The 14,666-nt window shown below is 42.1% G+C and overlaps 2 protein-coding genes across 3 annotated transcripts; both read left to right on the forward strand.

The window, feature by feature from the left end:
* The first annotated feature begins 1,959 nt into the window (after positions 1-1,959).
* mocos (molybdenum cofactor sulfurase) lies at positions 1,960-9,084 on the forward strand. Of its 2 annotated transcripts, XM_068726009.1 has the most exons (15): positions 1,960-2,401; positions 2,489-2,578; positions 2,668-2,734; positions 2,851-3,489; positions 3,586-3,662; positions 3,806-4,005; positions 4,108-4,224; positions 4,315-4,698; positions 4,822-4,984; positions 5,131-5,218; positions 5,614-5,738; positions 7,393-7,489; positions 7,628-7,769; positions 7,866-7,970; positions 8,141-9,084. In XM_068726009.1, the coding sequence occupies exons 1-15, from the start codon at positions 2,290-2,292 to the stop codon at positions 8,243-8,245; spliced, it is 2,511 nt and encodes an 836-aa protein (XP_068582110.1). In that variant the 5' UTR covers positions 1,960-2,289; the 3' UTR covers positions 8,246-9,084. The 2 variants fall into 2 exon arrangements, with proteins under 2 accessions (XP_068582110.1, XP_068582118.1); XM_068726017.1 differs by lacking the exons at positions 7,393-7,489; positions 7,628-7,769; positions 7,866-7,970; positions 8,141-9,084 and having other exon boundaries at positions 5,568-5,729.
* Positions 9,085-9,413: 329 nt separating this feature from the next.
* Positions 9,414-14,471, forward strand: LOC137884285 (lysophosphatidylserine lipase ABHD12-like). The gene is made up of 13 exons (XM_068726028.1): positions 9,414-9,629; positions 11,225-11,328; positions 11,423-11,528; positions 11,655-11,774; positions 11,878-11,908; positions 12,010-12,055; positions 12,371-12,500; positions 12,852-12,889; positions 12,993-13,072; positions 13,175-13,257; positions 13,366-13,444; positions 13,584-13,705; positions 13,812-14,471. Exons 1-13 carry the CDS (start codon positions 9,538-9,540, stop codon positions 13,831-13,833), a joined length of 1,053 nt encoding a protein of 350 aa, XP_068582129.1. The 5' UTR covers positions 9,414-9,537; the 3' UTR covers positions 13,834-14,471.
* The last annotated feature ends 195 nt before the right edge of the window (positions 14,472-14,666 follow it).

The raw sequence follows: 14,666 nt of genomic DNA on the forward strand, positions 1-14,666 counted from the left end.
ATGGCTGCTGTGAGCCTCATGGCTGTCTGTCAGACAGCTAAGCAGGCCACGTTACATTCACTTCTCAACTACAATTTCAATACAACTAAGTTTTATTTCTGTTTAAGAGGATTCAATGTCTACCAAAATGAATACTATCCTTTAAAGCAAAGTTGTTTTGCTCTTCTTCTCTTTTTAAGGGACTTTTTCACGGTGAGGCTCGGTTAGGTTACGATTAGGGGTGAAGCAAAGGTCAACAAAAGTCCAGGAGAGTAGAATAAAACTTGTTCAACAGTGTGTCTTTCTGTTTCCAGATTGCAGACACAGTCAGAACCACAACAAAGCTATCAAAGCTGTCAAGGGCATGGTGTCTGACAAAGTATGTGACAGTTATTTCTATCCTTTCAGAGACCGTGAGAAGATCGGGCATTTCATGCCAATCACTTGTGACTAATTTCCCCTCCTTCATGTACCTTGTGTGTCAATGAGATTAAGGAGTCGGGGATTATATGTAAAGGGATTGCTGTGAAGCGATTACTGAGACTTGTTGGTGTAATCAGTTACAGTTACTGACAGCAGCGTATTGATGAAATAAAGAATAACCTGAAAATGAAAGAAAAAGGTGGTCCTAGCTGCACTAAGTTTACCTAAACTGAAAAAATGGCTAAAGGATAAATATAATATATACATGGTTCTTTCATCATTAGCTTTAATAACACACAGTCGCTCTAGTAGCCTGACATTAAATAATCATTACACTGGAATAATATGCTCTAATTCATATTTTTAAAAAACATTTTGAATGCCAAGCACTTTGAACTAATTTACTCCTTCATGCACTGTTCAATAAAATTTGAGTCAGGGGTTTTGTATTACTGTGAAGTGATTACAGAGACTTGCTGGTGTAATCTATTACAATTAAGCTGTAAAAAACAGTACAATTTCTGTGATTAAAAGAAACAAATGATTATGAGAACTGAAAGATGAAGTCATCTTTTAAAGTGTGAGTATTAGAGAGTATTTGTATTTAAAAAAAACACTTTTTCAGGTTTGGGATTGGTCTTAGGTTATGAGTAAGGGTTAAACAATGAAGATCAATAAACGTTGACCCTGAAAACAATGAGGGGGGAAAGGTACATTGAATACATAAAGGATGAATATAAAACTTACATGGTTCTTTCATCATCATTTGTGCTTAGTTATAATAAAACCTTTTCAGGCCTGGTAGCCTGACATAACGTAAAAATCTGATGTTTCACCATGAAAGTAACTTATATAGCGTATTTGTCAATGTATGCCTCTCAATATTTCAAAGCATATAATTATATATGTATGTGTGCATATACCACAAATATCTAAAAATGTCAATTGTCTTTCAAAGTTTCATGGATGCATGTGTCTTATCATAAGGAGACAAATATTCAAAATTATGGAAAATTGTATATATGAAATTTATTTTGTGTGTATGAATTATGTTGTCTTTATGTTTTGGAGTGAATAAAGAAGATCATGTGATGGAACATTGCATGGATGCATGGTTACATTTTCATTATTACATGTCAAATACATGTTGAATATATAGATATATTGCACAGTTGGCCTATAATCAGGTATATTAGAAATATAGATAGATGCCTACATATTAAACAATGCTCATACACACGTTATAGTTGGTAAATATGGTTAAAAACATGTGTATCAAATAGTAAATGTCCATATGTAAATATACAGTGCATTTTAGAAGACGTTACACTAGAATCATGTGAAATAATCACTAATCTTACTAACATTTTGAACATTTGTCGTTCCCTGCTTCATGTGTTTTTCTGCAAAGTTAGCAGTTGTTTGTAGTCCAGCTAACGTTAGCTACACATCAGTTAACGTAAGAGCCAAAAGCTGTGAGGGGGAGGGAGGGGGGAGGGGGGGGGGGGGGGAGTCAACAACTCGCTTGTCACATGATTGCAAAACTGTTACTAACACCAGCGTCTCTTTCAACGGCACCGAGTTCTGACTAATGTTCCTAGTTTTACCAGCGGTGTCCACTTCCACAAAATAAAATCAACTTTGTGAGAGTTCGCGACTCTAACTGTAACTCATGTGACCTTTCTGCAAGACTGATAAATAGTCTCGAGACGATTTGCGCGAGGGAGTGGAAAGGGGAGGAGGACTTTAAAGCGCTGCTGCTGAGGACTTGGACTTAGACCGTAAAACATGTCAATAATTACAAAAAAAAAAAGCCGAGTGTGTTGACGCGTCTGTAACCACAGCCGCCCCGCGGTCTGCTCTGTAGCTGTCTGCATAAAGCGGTCGATGGATTTCCAAACACTGTGCACTTTTGACACTTTTAAGTCGCTGTGGAGTCACTACGGTTATGGGGGAAACCTCCGGGACGTGATTGAGCAGGAGTTCACACGGATTAAAGGTAAATAGTCGCGTTCAGTCATGACATGCGCAGTGACGTCGCTTTGGTTGACTCAAACACACACGGCTGCTCTCTCGTTGTAAACAGGAATAACGTATCTGGATCATGCAGCGACTACTCTGTACCCAGAGTCTCTGGTCAGGGACTACTTCCAGGACATTTCAAGGAACGTGTACGGTGAGAGAAGTCAGATAAAACGTGTTTATGCGTTCTTTATTCAGCCATAAAACTCAGAGCATTTAAGTTGTTGTCATATGTCCCAATAGGAAACCCTCACAGCCACAACCCCAGCAGCAGATTGACACAAGACACAGTGGACAGGGTCAGATACAGGTAAAGGCTGTTCAAGCCCTCAGAGGCATTCATAATGGGCCCCTGTGATTCCTTTTGAATGGTACTTTCCTGGATGAGATGAGTAAAAAAAAAAAAACCAGAACATTTTCTTACAGGGTATTGCAGCATTTTAACGCCACCCCTGAGGAGTACTCTGTGATTTTCACTTCTGGTTGTACAGCCGCACTCAAATTAGTGTCTGAGAGCTTTCCCTGGAGGCCGCAGGCCGAGAGCGAGCCTGGAAGTCACTTCTGCTACCTCACCGACAGCCACACCTCTGTAGTTGGCATAAGAGGGCTGGCTTGTGGCCGGGGGGTGGTTGTCCTGCCCGTCTCTCCGCAGGAAGTGGAGAACAGGGCGAGGACGAAAGGTGAAGATGTTACTTGCCAGACGCCGCACCTCTTCAGCTACCCGGCGCAGAGCAACTTCTCGGGGAGGAAGTACCCCCTTGGCCTCGTGAGAGGCATCCAGGAGAGACGCCTTTACCCAGCGTGTGACCACCAGGGCCGCTGGTTTGTGCTGCTCGATGCAGCCTCTCATGTCAGCTGTTCCCCTCTGAACCTGCAGGAGTGCCCCGCTGACTTCGTTCCCGTCTCCTTCTATAAGATGTTTGGCTTCCCCACAGGTCTGGGGGCCCTTCTTGTCCGTAACGACGCAGCAGGCATACTAAAGAAGACTTACTTTGGAGGAGGCACAGCAGCAGCTTACCTTTCTGGAGAAGATTATTATGTGCAGGCGGCCAACATTTGTGACAGGTAAAGCACTGTAGGAGCCTGTCAAATCCTAGATATTCTGGTAGCTGCTGCATCCTTATTCCTTAAGACGCAATGTTTTCTTTCTCCCCGATAAAGATTTGAAGACGGGACTGTTTCTTTTTTGGACATCATTGCTGTAAATCACGGTTTTGAAGCTCTTTACAGGATCACAGGTACTGTAACAGACATGTTAATAGAAAAAAACCCATTAAAGCACTAATTTGATAACAGAATAATGATACACATGCAAGTTATTCACGATTTGCTAAAGGTTAACGTGAACAGCGTCCCCGTCGTCATCTCTTGTTGCCTTCAGGGGGCATGCACAACATCCAACAGCACACCTACGGCCTGGCACGCTACACTTACATGCTGCTGTCAAGCCTTTGCCATGGCAACGGGCGACCGGTGGCTCAGATATACACAGAAGGCCAGTTTGAGAGTCCAAGCACACAGGGCGCAATCCTAAACTTCAACCTCAAGGATTCTCGCGGGCAGATAATTGGGTATTCTCAGGTGCATTCGACACATTTCAGTTCCACAACAGCTTGATTACCACATGTTTTATGCATGGGCAGCGTTGGTGCATATTAAAACAGCTCCTCTGTTGTTCCTCAGGTGGACAGAATGGCCAGTCTGTACAATATCCATGTGCGCACAGGTTGCTTCTGCAACACCGGAGCCTGTCAGTCCTTCCTCGGGATCACCAATCAGCAGATGCGGAGAAACCTGCAGGTGAGAGATGTACAGTAGTAGGAAAAATGTCAAAGTCTGTTCAGGGCATGTGCAGGTGGAATAAAAAAAGGCTGTGTTTTTCTCTTCAAGGCCGGCCACGTCTGCGGAGACAGCATCGACCTGGTGGACGGCCAGCCGACCGGATCTGTGCGCGTGTCCTTTGGCTACATGTCGACATTTGAAGACTGTCAAAAGTTCCTGAACTTTGTTGCCGAGTGCTTCGTGGAGAAGCCGGTCGCAGTGAACCAAGTGAGACTACAGGAGCTAATAACAGCCACAGCGGCATCCGGGGTCTTACACGAGGAGCCCCCAATCAACATCACTGATGGAGGTGCAGTTAGAGCAGACGATAGGGCGAAGCCTACAGAAGCATCTCTGAGGGGATTTGGACACAGAGACTCAAACAGCCACTGGGAGGCTTATACTCTGACCAACATCTACATATATCCCATCAAATCATGTGGCGCCTATGAGGTTTGAGGACGACCCGTATCATGTATCGATAATCTTTTTCTTTCACTTTATTCTGTCCAAGTCTGTCCAGTTTCTTTCCCTTCTCTCTTTCTTGGATTTGACTCGGTGCTGTTCTTCATGCAGGTCCACGACTGGCCGGTGGGACCGCTGGGTTTGCTGTATGACAGAAGCTGGATGGTGGTGAATGGAAACGGCGTGTGCCTGAGCCAGAAGAGGGAGCCGCGCTTGTGCCTCGTTCGCCCACAAGTCCACCTGCCCTCAAACAAATTACTCCTGCAGGCTTCAGGTCAGGCAGTCTGTCAGCGGCTTACTGGGATCAAAAAAATAATAATAATCAAACTGCCTAACCAAAAGATATTTCAGTGAGTTGGCTGTTCTGCTATAAATTAGCTTTGTTAGAGGATTTATATATTTTTTTCCACTGCCCTGCAGGCATGGACACCATTTCGGTTCCCCTGGAAAACAAAACTCAAACGCACGCAAGCTATCGAGTGTGTCAGAGTAAAGTTTGTGGTGACAGGTGAGCTGGCAATGTTAAAACATCTGAATGCAGCAGCTGCGGGAAATACTGTGACACGTATCATTTGTGCCACGCTTTTTGGCTCGTATCAGTGCATTCTCTCGCTCCACTGTTCTTGACGCTATCTTTCTACAGCGGATGGTATCGGAATGTCTCTCAATCTCATATGAAACTCCACCTATTTACCACTTTTAATGGAAAAACAAACAGCGAGCATGAGATGATATTGATCTCCTTAGATCCCCCTTATGACAATTCACAAGTTAAACAAAAATAAATCTATTTATCCACTGATTCTTGGATTACTGTCGATGTTGTCCCAAATGACAAGCAGCATCAAACTCTGCAGATTTCCCTCAGGGCCTCCAGAACGTAATCCACCTCCTTCTCCCCAGGGTGGAGGCTGTCGACTGTGGAGATGAGGCTGCATCGTGGCTCTCAGACTTCCTCGGACAGCCATGCCGCCTGATAAGACAAAGTCCTGATTTTACCCGTGACATGAAGAAGAGGCCGAGTGGAGGTACCTATTTAAGCATTCTAACCTGTTCTGGCCCTGGCTCTTATTTCGTTACGCTGGATTTAACTGCAAAAGTCTCCATGTGCAACCCAGGGTCACATATCCTGCTAATACCACCTGGTTGTGACCTTGCATTACCTTCAGCCGGTCACATGGAATTGAAAGGAACATCATCCTTTTATGCTTTTGCAAGTTACTCTGTTTAAAAGCATCAGTTTATTACGTAACACTTTTATGTGTCAATGAATAGCTAAATAACATCCAGTTAATTACATTCAGAGGAACATATTGACGGGTGCTGTCCATGAAGGGGTGCTAGAGTTCATCTGATACGGCTGTGAAGGCATTCATACTATATACCATCAGACAATAAGGATTTGTAAAAAGAGATTTTGATATACCTGGGTAGCTGTTGGTACCTCATCCGTTTTATACATCTCGTTCAGTTTTGGTGTTATGGTTCGTAGTATTCAGCCTGTGAAGGAGCTCTGTGTCGATTCTGGGAAAAATTACCCCGATGATGTCTAAGCTTGGGCTTTTCAACAGAAAGCCTGCATTACAATCTGGCTGTTTGAAAGACGTGGGTATTACACAGAGATACTAACCTGTTGCATTATGGGAAGTGTGGGCTCCGGTGTTTTTTGGAGCTTGACTCAAACTAAGGAATAGAAATTTGGATATAACGGCCTTTGCTGCACAGATTTTGTCTTTTTTTTTTTAAATCTGCCTCTCGGGAGTCTCACCAGATATAAATCCCGACTTTTAGTCTCTGGTATGAGTCAAGCTGCGAAAATACTGCATCTCACCTTTCCCATAATGCAGCTGATTCATCTTTTCAATGCCCATATCTTTCGACGTTTGTAATGCAGGCTTTCTGTTAAATATCCGCAGACTCTGATGACCCCGATGGCATCATCAAGATTAATCTCTCAGCCTATAGGAAACTCCCTCCAGAGCCACAGAAGACACTATGCAACTATTTTCACAGTCTGAGCAGTAGTAGTGCTCATGACAAATATACCAACCCTTGTGTAAATTTGAGGCGTTTTGCTGTTAATGTTGCATCAGTGAGCCACCCTGCTTTATGGCATTTGTTTAATTAATTTTTGCATTAATATGATGAATTATCTTAGTTGTTCAGGCCTTTCCTTCACTGGATGAGCCAATTCCCATTTGACTTTTTAATCTATTAACAACCTCTCAATTGAATTTCTTACATCACGATATGTATTGCTATTTGAAAAAAACAATCTTATCACAAGGTCCATGTAGTAGCTGTTCTGGGGCTTTTGATCGTATCACACAATCTTTGTCAGCAGATGGAGTTTGCCCCGTTGTCATTGAATTGCAGATATCAAAATTTACATTTTCAGAGCATTTCAAGGACGTCTTGTTGGCTTTAAAGTTGAGATTGATGTTGCTGTATAAAATTACACTCGCAGTGATGGAATATTGTATAAAAATCGCTAAAATGTAATTAGTAGTACAGTTTTCAATTAGTGTTGACAAATTTACTTCCACCCCTTTCACTCTCTGTATTACAGCAGAACCTCAGTTTTCAGGCTCTGTCAGGATGCGGGCTGCGCAAACCAGAGATCAGAATGTTTTCTTCATATTGAACAAGTCACTGGGGTAACACAAAGTCTTTCCCTTCCAGCTGCCACCGGCACGTCCCTCTCCCTGGTGAATGAAGCTCAGTATCTCATGATCAACCGTGCCAGTGCGGAGCTCATTCAGAAGCTAATGAGCAGCAGGTTGGAACACATGATGTGTTATTCAAAATACGCAAACGCTCCGGTGAAAAACATCAGGATGCGTGGACGCATGCACATTTACATGACAGTGGCTGATTTTCAAAAATGACATGCAATTTCCACATTTCCCTTTCGCAGGCAGGACGACGCCGAGGGCGATCAGCTCCTCGACACACAGAACGTCATTAGCCGCTTCCGAGCCAATTTAGTCATCGCTGGAGTAGAACCATTTGAGGAGGATAATTGGCCACACTTGACTATTGGCAACACTCGATTCGTGGTGAGCTGACACTGTGAGATACACGATGAAATGTTCAAAGGCCGTAAGAGCGGATCCCTCAAAAATGAATGTGCTCCCTTCGTGATTAACCCAAAGGTCGCAGGTCAGTGTGGGAGGTGCCAGATGATTGGAGTAGACCAGGAGACTGGGACCAAAACAAAAGAGCCGCTAATGTCTCTGTCGGCCTACCGCAATGGGAAGGTCAGTCAAAAACTATTACTGCTCGTTCATGTAGATGCTACGTGTGTGTGTGTGTGTGTGTGTGTGTGTGTGTGTGTGTGTGTGTGTGTGTGTGTGTGTGTGTAAGAGAGAGTTTTGGGAAATACATGTGCATGAAAAATATCTCTTTCATGTTCATAATACATTTTTAGGTGACTTTCGGAGTGTACCTGACCCATCAGATCCCAGAGGGCTCCAGTAAAGTCAGTGTCCTCTCTGCTGGTTCCCTGATACAGCCAGAGCCACACAGTTCCTGAAGTAGTCATCTGCATCATCCTCTTTACTTATTTTGGTGACATCTTTGCGGCACTGCACATTCCAAAAGATGTGAGTGTGATGCTGCGCTTTTTCCTTTGTCTCTGTTGCCATGGTGCCTTTTGTCCTCTCAAGTGTCCATTTCATACCAGGGCATTCAGATTTTATTCTATCCACGTCTGCTTTGAGGGAAAATGATTGAGATTTCTTCTCCTATGGTTGCGTTCTTAAAATGCGTGCAGTAATGTGGATGTGAAATAATAATTGCATGACAAAATCCTACTTTGACTGTATTACTGTTATCTGAACCAGAACATGTCAGGCTTGATGTAATAACCGCTGCTCATCATGTTAACCTCCCAGACATGTCTTCTTCTATTTATTCCCATGGAGGATTGTATTGGTATGTATTCCAAACACACCACTTCTGTTAGTGCGGCCACAAATCTATAAAATATTGCTCCCTGAAATGAAAAAAATCGTACCAGACACTCAAAGTATATGCTTTGAACGTGGTGCTGACTTGGACAGCGATGCCAGAAAAAGTAATAATATCTTGGACACCAGAGATGATGTGTTCAGAGTAACATGCTTGTACGTAAAGAACACATGTTACATCAAGGATTGGAAGTAAAATTGTCCCTGTATGTTGGTTTTGTACTACTTGTCCCATGTTTGCCAATATGTATGTGCCCACATGTCAACTTGCACAGTGCATATAAATTACATGTAGATTGGATAGGATGGAGAATTGTACCGTCAATATCAAACAAAGAATGTCATGTATAAATGGATGACAATAAAGAAAGTGCCTACATAAAAATGTCCTAATACATATTTATTTATGTTTTACAAATACAAATTCATTTTGTTTTCATCAAATAAAATGTACTTAACTTAAAGCAGACAACAGCACCATAATTAGGGCATACATGCTTTCATATGTAATTAAACATCTGTTTTAGTTGCTTTGAAAGAGTCTTTTTGTAAAGTGACAGAATGCAATGGTTGATTATTAACAGTATTCTGTGTACTGTGTGCTGCGTTTAAGGTGGTCGTGTGTAATGTAACGTGCTTTGCAATAACTAAACATTATATAAAGCAGTCCTACCTTAACCCCAGGTTCCTCCCCCTTTCGACTGATTATACTGTACTTTGGTCAATGTTTTTGATCGCCGGTTACTGAGTGATAAAAAAAAACCCTACTGCGGAACTGGGCCATCGGTTAGCATTTATATATATAAATATATTACATATTATATTTAAGTGAATTTACTTGAATAATACTGACGTCATGACGAGGAAGCGGGTCGTCAAACATGATGGTTCATCCTCCGCTGCCAGCAAAGTTCAGGGGTCTACCAGAATCCAGAAGGAGGCGAGCCCGTGAGTTTACTAACTTTAGCTTGACCCAGCTGAGGCCTTACTTCCCTTTAGTGTTGATAGCTTTCAGTTGTTAACGGTTTGTGCTGTTAATGTTGCATAAACGTGTTGTTAGCATGTGAAGCACGCCCGTCTCTGCATCTGGTATACCTATCATCGAAACCACCAACCACATTTTTTTAATATGGTTTCTGATTGCATCTCTATTATAGTGATCACAACCCTCTAGCTGTATGTAAAGAGTGCATTTACAACGTCAACATGTGCGACGCGTGGGTGTGTTTATGACCATGTAGATGAACAGATTGACATATAGATGTGTTTACTGCTCTAGCAGGGCTGTTTACATGAACCATGGAGCAATAGCGACATATAAAAGTGACACAACACCTAGAATAGTATGACATTCTGTGGCAGCAGAGGTGTATCAAATATCTAGCAATAATACATAGAAAACAATGTCAGAAAAGTGTTAACCAGGTTGAAAGGACACTTAAAAAGACGTGAAGGAAGTGTTTGAACGTTTGAACTTCAATAAAACTCATGACTTATTATCTTCATATTCAGAGTTTTGGTGGTAAACTTAAAATATAATGAATTGTTTGCAAAAATACTACAGTATTTAGCAGTAGAAAAATGGTGGTAGAGTAAAACAAAGGTTGCATTTTATGACATTGCAGTTCATCAATATAGCATGAGGCTTTGGACATCTTTCTAGAAAGATTTAGAAGTGAAGAGTTAAGTGAAGGCCTTAACTCAGGACAGATGAGGCGACAGTTTGATGGCTGTTGAAATAAATCACCTTCTATATGTTCCCCCTCGAGCAGTGTGGAGGAATCAGTCTTCAACTAAAAGGGCTCTTCTGGCTGATTAGAGTGTTAATGGAGGGGGTGGGAAGTATTGTCCATTAATTGGCAATAGTCTGAACAGCATCCTCATTTCTGCTGTTGCCTCTAGGGAGGAAAGCCTGACTCCAATGACAGCCTGCCCTCCTGATTAGACCATTCAGTTCTTCTCTCCCACATTAATGCTGCAACCACAGACTGGTTGGACATGTGCGGACCGGCTCTGTTCTCGCCAACTGGCTTGAGCGTACATTCCCGTGTACATCTGTTGTTTTGAGCGGCGATGTGTTCACTCACTGGCGGACACACTGAAGCGCAACAGTCAGGGAACTGCAGTCAGTCAGGGACCATGACTCTGAGCTGAATTCTTGTTCAAATCAGTAAAGCGATTCGTGATTTCCACCTCCAGCACCTCACAACTCTCCTCCAAATATTCGCCAGCTGCAATGGAGCAGAGTTGCAGCTCAAGCCAGATGTAAAGTGGATGAAGAGGAGAGTGAAGCTTCTCCAACGACGTCGTAGTGTTGATTTGGTGTTGATCAGGGAGTGTGAGCTGATCTGGCTTCAAAGGAGGGAATTCAAAATCATCAATAACCAATAATAATGTCAAATTTTAATTTGGCTACAGTACAATAAGTATTTGAGTTAGTTGGAGACAACCTGGAGGGTCATCTGCCTTTACTGACTCAAGGTATGTGAGATAATGGTCAGATGTTCAGTAGTCATAATAATGTTATTTCTCTCTGTTCTCAGCTCCAGATGGTGGCTGAAAAGAGGAGTATTGGCCATCTTTGTTATCTTATTTCTGGTGCCATTCTTGCCAGGATTAATCCGGCACCTTGTTTACTCTCACAGAAGTAAGTGAATTCCCTCCCTGCCTCTGGGAAGTTCTCTAAATCTTCAAGTTGCTCACAAAAACGGGGCCCACCTCTCTTCTTACCCTGTTTGTAGTCAGGGTGCCTTTCTTTGTTGACCTCAGCCGACCTGCTGATCTCTCCCTTAATCACACCATCAACATGTACTTAACATCAGAGGAAGGAATCTCTCTTGGGGTGTGGTGAGTATAAGCCACGTTTTTTTCTTCTTTTTCTGAAGTCGATATAAAAAAAGCAAAGACTTTTTGTTTAGTGATTCACCGATCGGTTGTGTCTGTAAGCGGACGTACTGTTCTGAACTGTTCAAGGCACACGGTTCCTGACAGACAGTGGAAAGAGGCTCAGGGGAAGGACTTGGCATGGTACCAGAACACCTTAAGGGATGAAAGTCCAGTCTTCATATATCTTCATGGGAACACAGGCACGAGGTATGATGAATACGAAGAAGCAGAGTGTAAAAGTTCCACGCAGCTCGACATATCTGGGTTTGCTATTTTAAGACACCTGTGTCACCTTGGATCATTTTAACAGGGCAGAAACTCATCGGGTGGGAGTGGCAAAAGTGAGTGATCACCACAAGCATATTCATCTTGTGAAGGTCTAATAAAGATATGCAAGTCTCAATAGCCACTCTGATGACAGATTAGCGTTGTGTGTCAACAGGTATTGAGTGCACTGGGTTACCACGTGTTGGTGCCTGACTACAGAGGTTGGTGAAAATGAAGATTTATGTCTCCTCTTCTAAACGTATTATTCCATCGCTACGCTTCTTTGCCTCCTTATTGATTGTGATACACGACCTTCTCTCATTGATTTAATATAATCTGGAGGCATAAGCTCCGTGTGGAGTAATGCACTTGTGCTTAATGAATGGTTTGTTGTAAGGCGGTTAAAAGAAAGCGGTTCAATTTAAGGTCAGTGTCTAGTGCAGGTTTTCACCTCTGAGCGGCTGCCACCTGGTGGCCATGAAGAGGATCTCTATGATCGGCTAGAGAGCGGTACCTGATGCGAGAAACTCTGGCAGGGTTTGGAGATTCCACCGGGGAGCCGACTGAAGCCGGTCTGACGACTGATGCCCTCTACTTATACAACTGGGTCAAAGCACGCAGCGGAAGCAGCCTGGTCATCATCTGGGGACACTCTCTTGGCACTGGGTGACTAACGAAAGACTCCCAATCTACAGCATTTGAGAAGTAGAAATGATTCATGTCACTGCTGTAATATCTGCCTTGGATTTGCATTGCATGCTCCCCGTAAATATGAAGCTTTAAACCTTGATGTAATAGCCTGCAACACTTACACTTTTGCCAGGGCAAGAGCTCCACACTCAGGAACACAAAATGCATCAACAGGAGATCAGCGCAATGCTAAATACATAACCATGTATTTAATTGACATGGCAGGCCTACGTTTATGACAGAGATGATTGAAATTAGCCCACAGCTACAATAAACCTGTTACCTTCAGGAATAGGTAAATATTCAAAATATGCTTTTTTTGTGCAGAGTGGGCGCGAACACTGCAGTCAAACTGAGTGAGCGAGGTAGGTTTTGCTACCAGTACATTTTAGTGTCTCAATTTTAAATAGAAATAAGAGGAAAGAATTGTAACTTCTTAGTAGGGTGACTATTTGCTCTTGTTTTCAGGTGAGCATGTCGATGGTGTGATGCTGGAGGGTGCATTCAATAGTGCTCGACAGCAGATACCAGGCCATGCTTTTAGCTGGGTAAACTAACTTGTCACTTTTGATATTTGGTTTATTCATTTCATGTGGCTGCGACTACATTACTCAGAACTTTTCGATGTTTTATTTTCTTTTCGTTGATAGTATTACTGGAAGTACCCGGGCATTGGGTACTTTTTCCCAGAGCCATGGGCAGAAAACAAGATTGTCTTTCCTACTGAAGAAAAGTAAGTTTTCATCAAACTTTAACATGCTGCTTATACAAAACAGTTTCATATTTAATGATTCATCAAACATTGACCAGCTATTCAGTTTGTGTTTTTCTTATTCTGCAGTTTGAAGAAAATGAGATGTCCAATCCTGTTCCTTCATTCAGAGGACGATCACTTAGTTCCCATTGCGGTTGCTCAGCAGGTATTACTGGCACAGAAAGCTACAGAAAGCTATTTTTCATCTGATACTGAGGGGGCATTTTTCTGTATAAATGTAACTGAATAAGTGTTTTCTCTTTTTGTTTTGGGTAAACTCAACTGTTTTTGCTTTTCTCTCCCAGATGTATGAGGTAGCAGCGAATGCCCAGAATGCAGAGCGAGTCAAGCTGGTGTCGTTTGACGGTTCTCTGGGGTATCTGCACAACGGCTTATATCGTGACTCCCATCTGCCTGACATCATAAAGTGAGAAAACATTTCACTTATAACGCTTAAAGCGATTATATGCTTGGCAAAACACATATCTATTTTATTTCTACAACGTGTATGTCTCATCATGTCTCATCTGCAGGAAGTTTGTGCTGTCCTTATAATGTTGGAAAGACGAGTGAAGAAGAAAAACCATGCCAGACTTTATCATTTGGTTTCATTTGATCACACGTTACATTCAAATGTTTTGCTTTGTCTTTACGACTGCATATATGTTGCATAAATGTGTGATTTACTCTAAATACAAATATTTTTATGAATCCATAACTTTTCTGTTATGTTTGGAGCACATCGGTAGCCGAGTGGTTACAGTGCATGCCCTGTGGCTGCAATGTCGCTCTGTTATCAGTCTGTCTTTACGATGTCATCAAGAAAATTTAAATATGCCATAATTTAAGAATCAATGCAAAAGTAAACACACTGATTGTAAATGATTATTGTAAGTGCTTTATTCTCAATTATCAGAACAAGAAATAGCAATTCCCTTTGGAAATGTGATTTGGGTGAGCCATTGTTGCAGTAGGTGCCCTCTACTGGGCATTGTTGTGTGGTGATAATGCTCATCTATAATACTGAATAATGAGTTTGGTAATCCAAGGCTTAAGATGTCTCTGTGTCAGCAGCTGGGAAATATTTTAACCACAAAGTATACAGCACTGCATTGTGCATTCAGATGTGTGTAGGAATGTCATTGCTGTTTAATTACAATACATTTTGTATGAATAAATTTGACTTCCTGGTCTGTCGCTCTTTCACTTTTGTTCCAAGAAAACACACATTAATATACTGGTCTTTTTAGAAAGAACTGCAGAGTTTGTGTAACTCATCATTACCTTTCATAAATTCACAATGCATTGACTAGGGTTAATTCAGGTACACACAGCACCGTTTAAAGTTGCCTTGAAGAAACTGTTCAACCATATAGAGTTCTTCTATA

The sequence above is a fragment of the Cebidichthys violaceus genome, unplaced genomic scaffold (assembly GCF_023349555.1).
Source record: "Cebidichthys violaceus isolate CVI_PGR_0920_01 unplaced genomic scaffold, fCebVio1.0.p SCAF_10, whole genome shotgun sequence".
Classification (NCBI taxonomy): domain Eukaryota; kingdom Metazoa; phylum Chordata; class Actinopteri; order Perciformes; family Stichaeidae; genus Cebidichthys; species Cebidichthys violaceus.

Bases quoted from the DNA above. Each gene is read 5' to 3' on its own strand.
- LOC137884285 (XM_068726028.1), top strand. From the start codon at position 9,538: ATGACGAGGAAGCGGGTCGTCAAACATGATGGTTCATCCTCCGCTGCC. The intron at 13,258-13,365 runs GTAAGTTTTCAT...CTTATTCTGCAG, and splicing joins GTCTTTCCTACTGAAGAAAA to TTTGAAGAAAATGAGATGTC. The intron at 13,706-13,811 runs GTGAGAAAACAT...TCTCATCTGCAG, and splicing joins CATCTGCCTGACATCATAAA to GAAGTTTGTGCTGTCCTTAT.
- mocos (XM_068726009.1), top strand. From the start codon at position 2,290: ATGGATTTCCAAACACTGTGCACTTTTGACACTTTTAAGTCGCTGTGG. The intron at 4,699-4,821 runs GTTTGAGGACGA...TTCTTCATGCAG, and splicing joins AATCATGTGGCGCCTATGAG to GTCCACGACTGGCCGGTGGG. The intron at 7,971-8,140 runs GTCAGTCAAAAA...ATACATTTTTAG, and splicing joins CGGCCTACCGCAATGGGAAG to GTGACTTTCGGAGTGTACCT.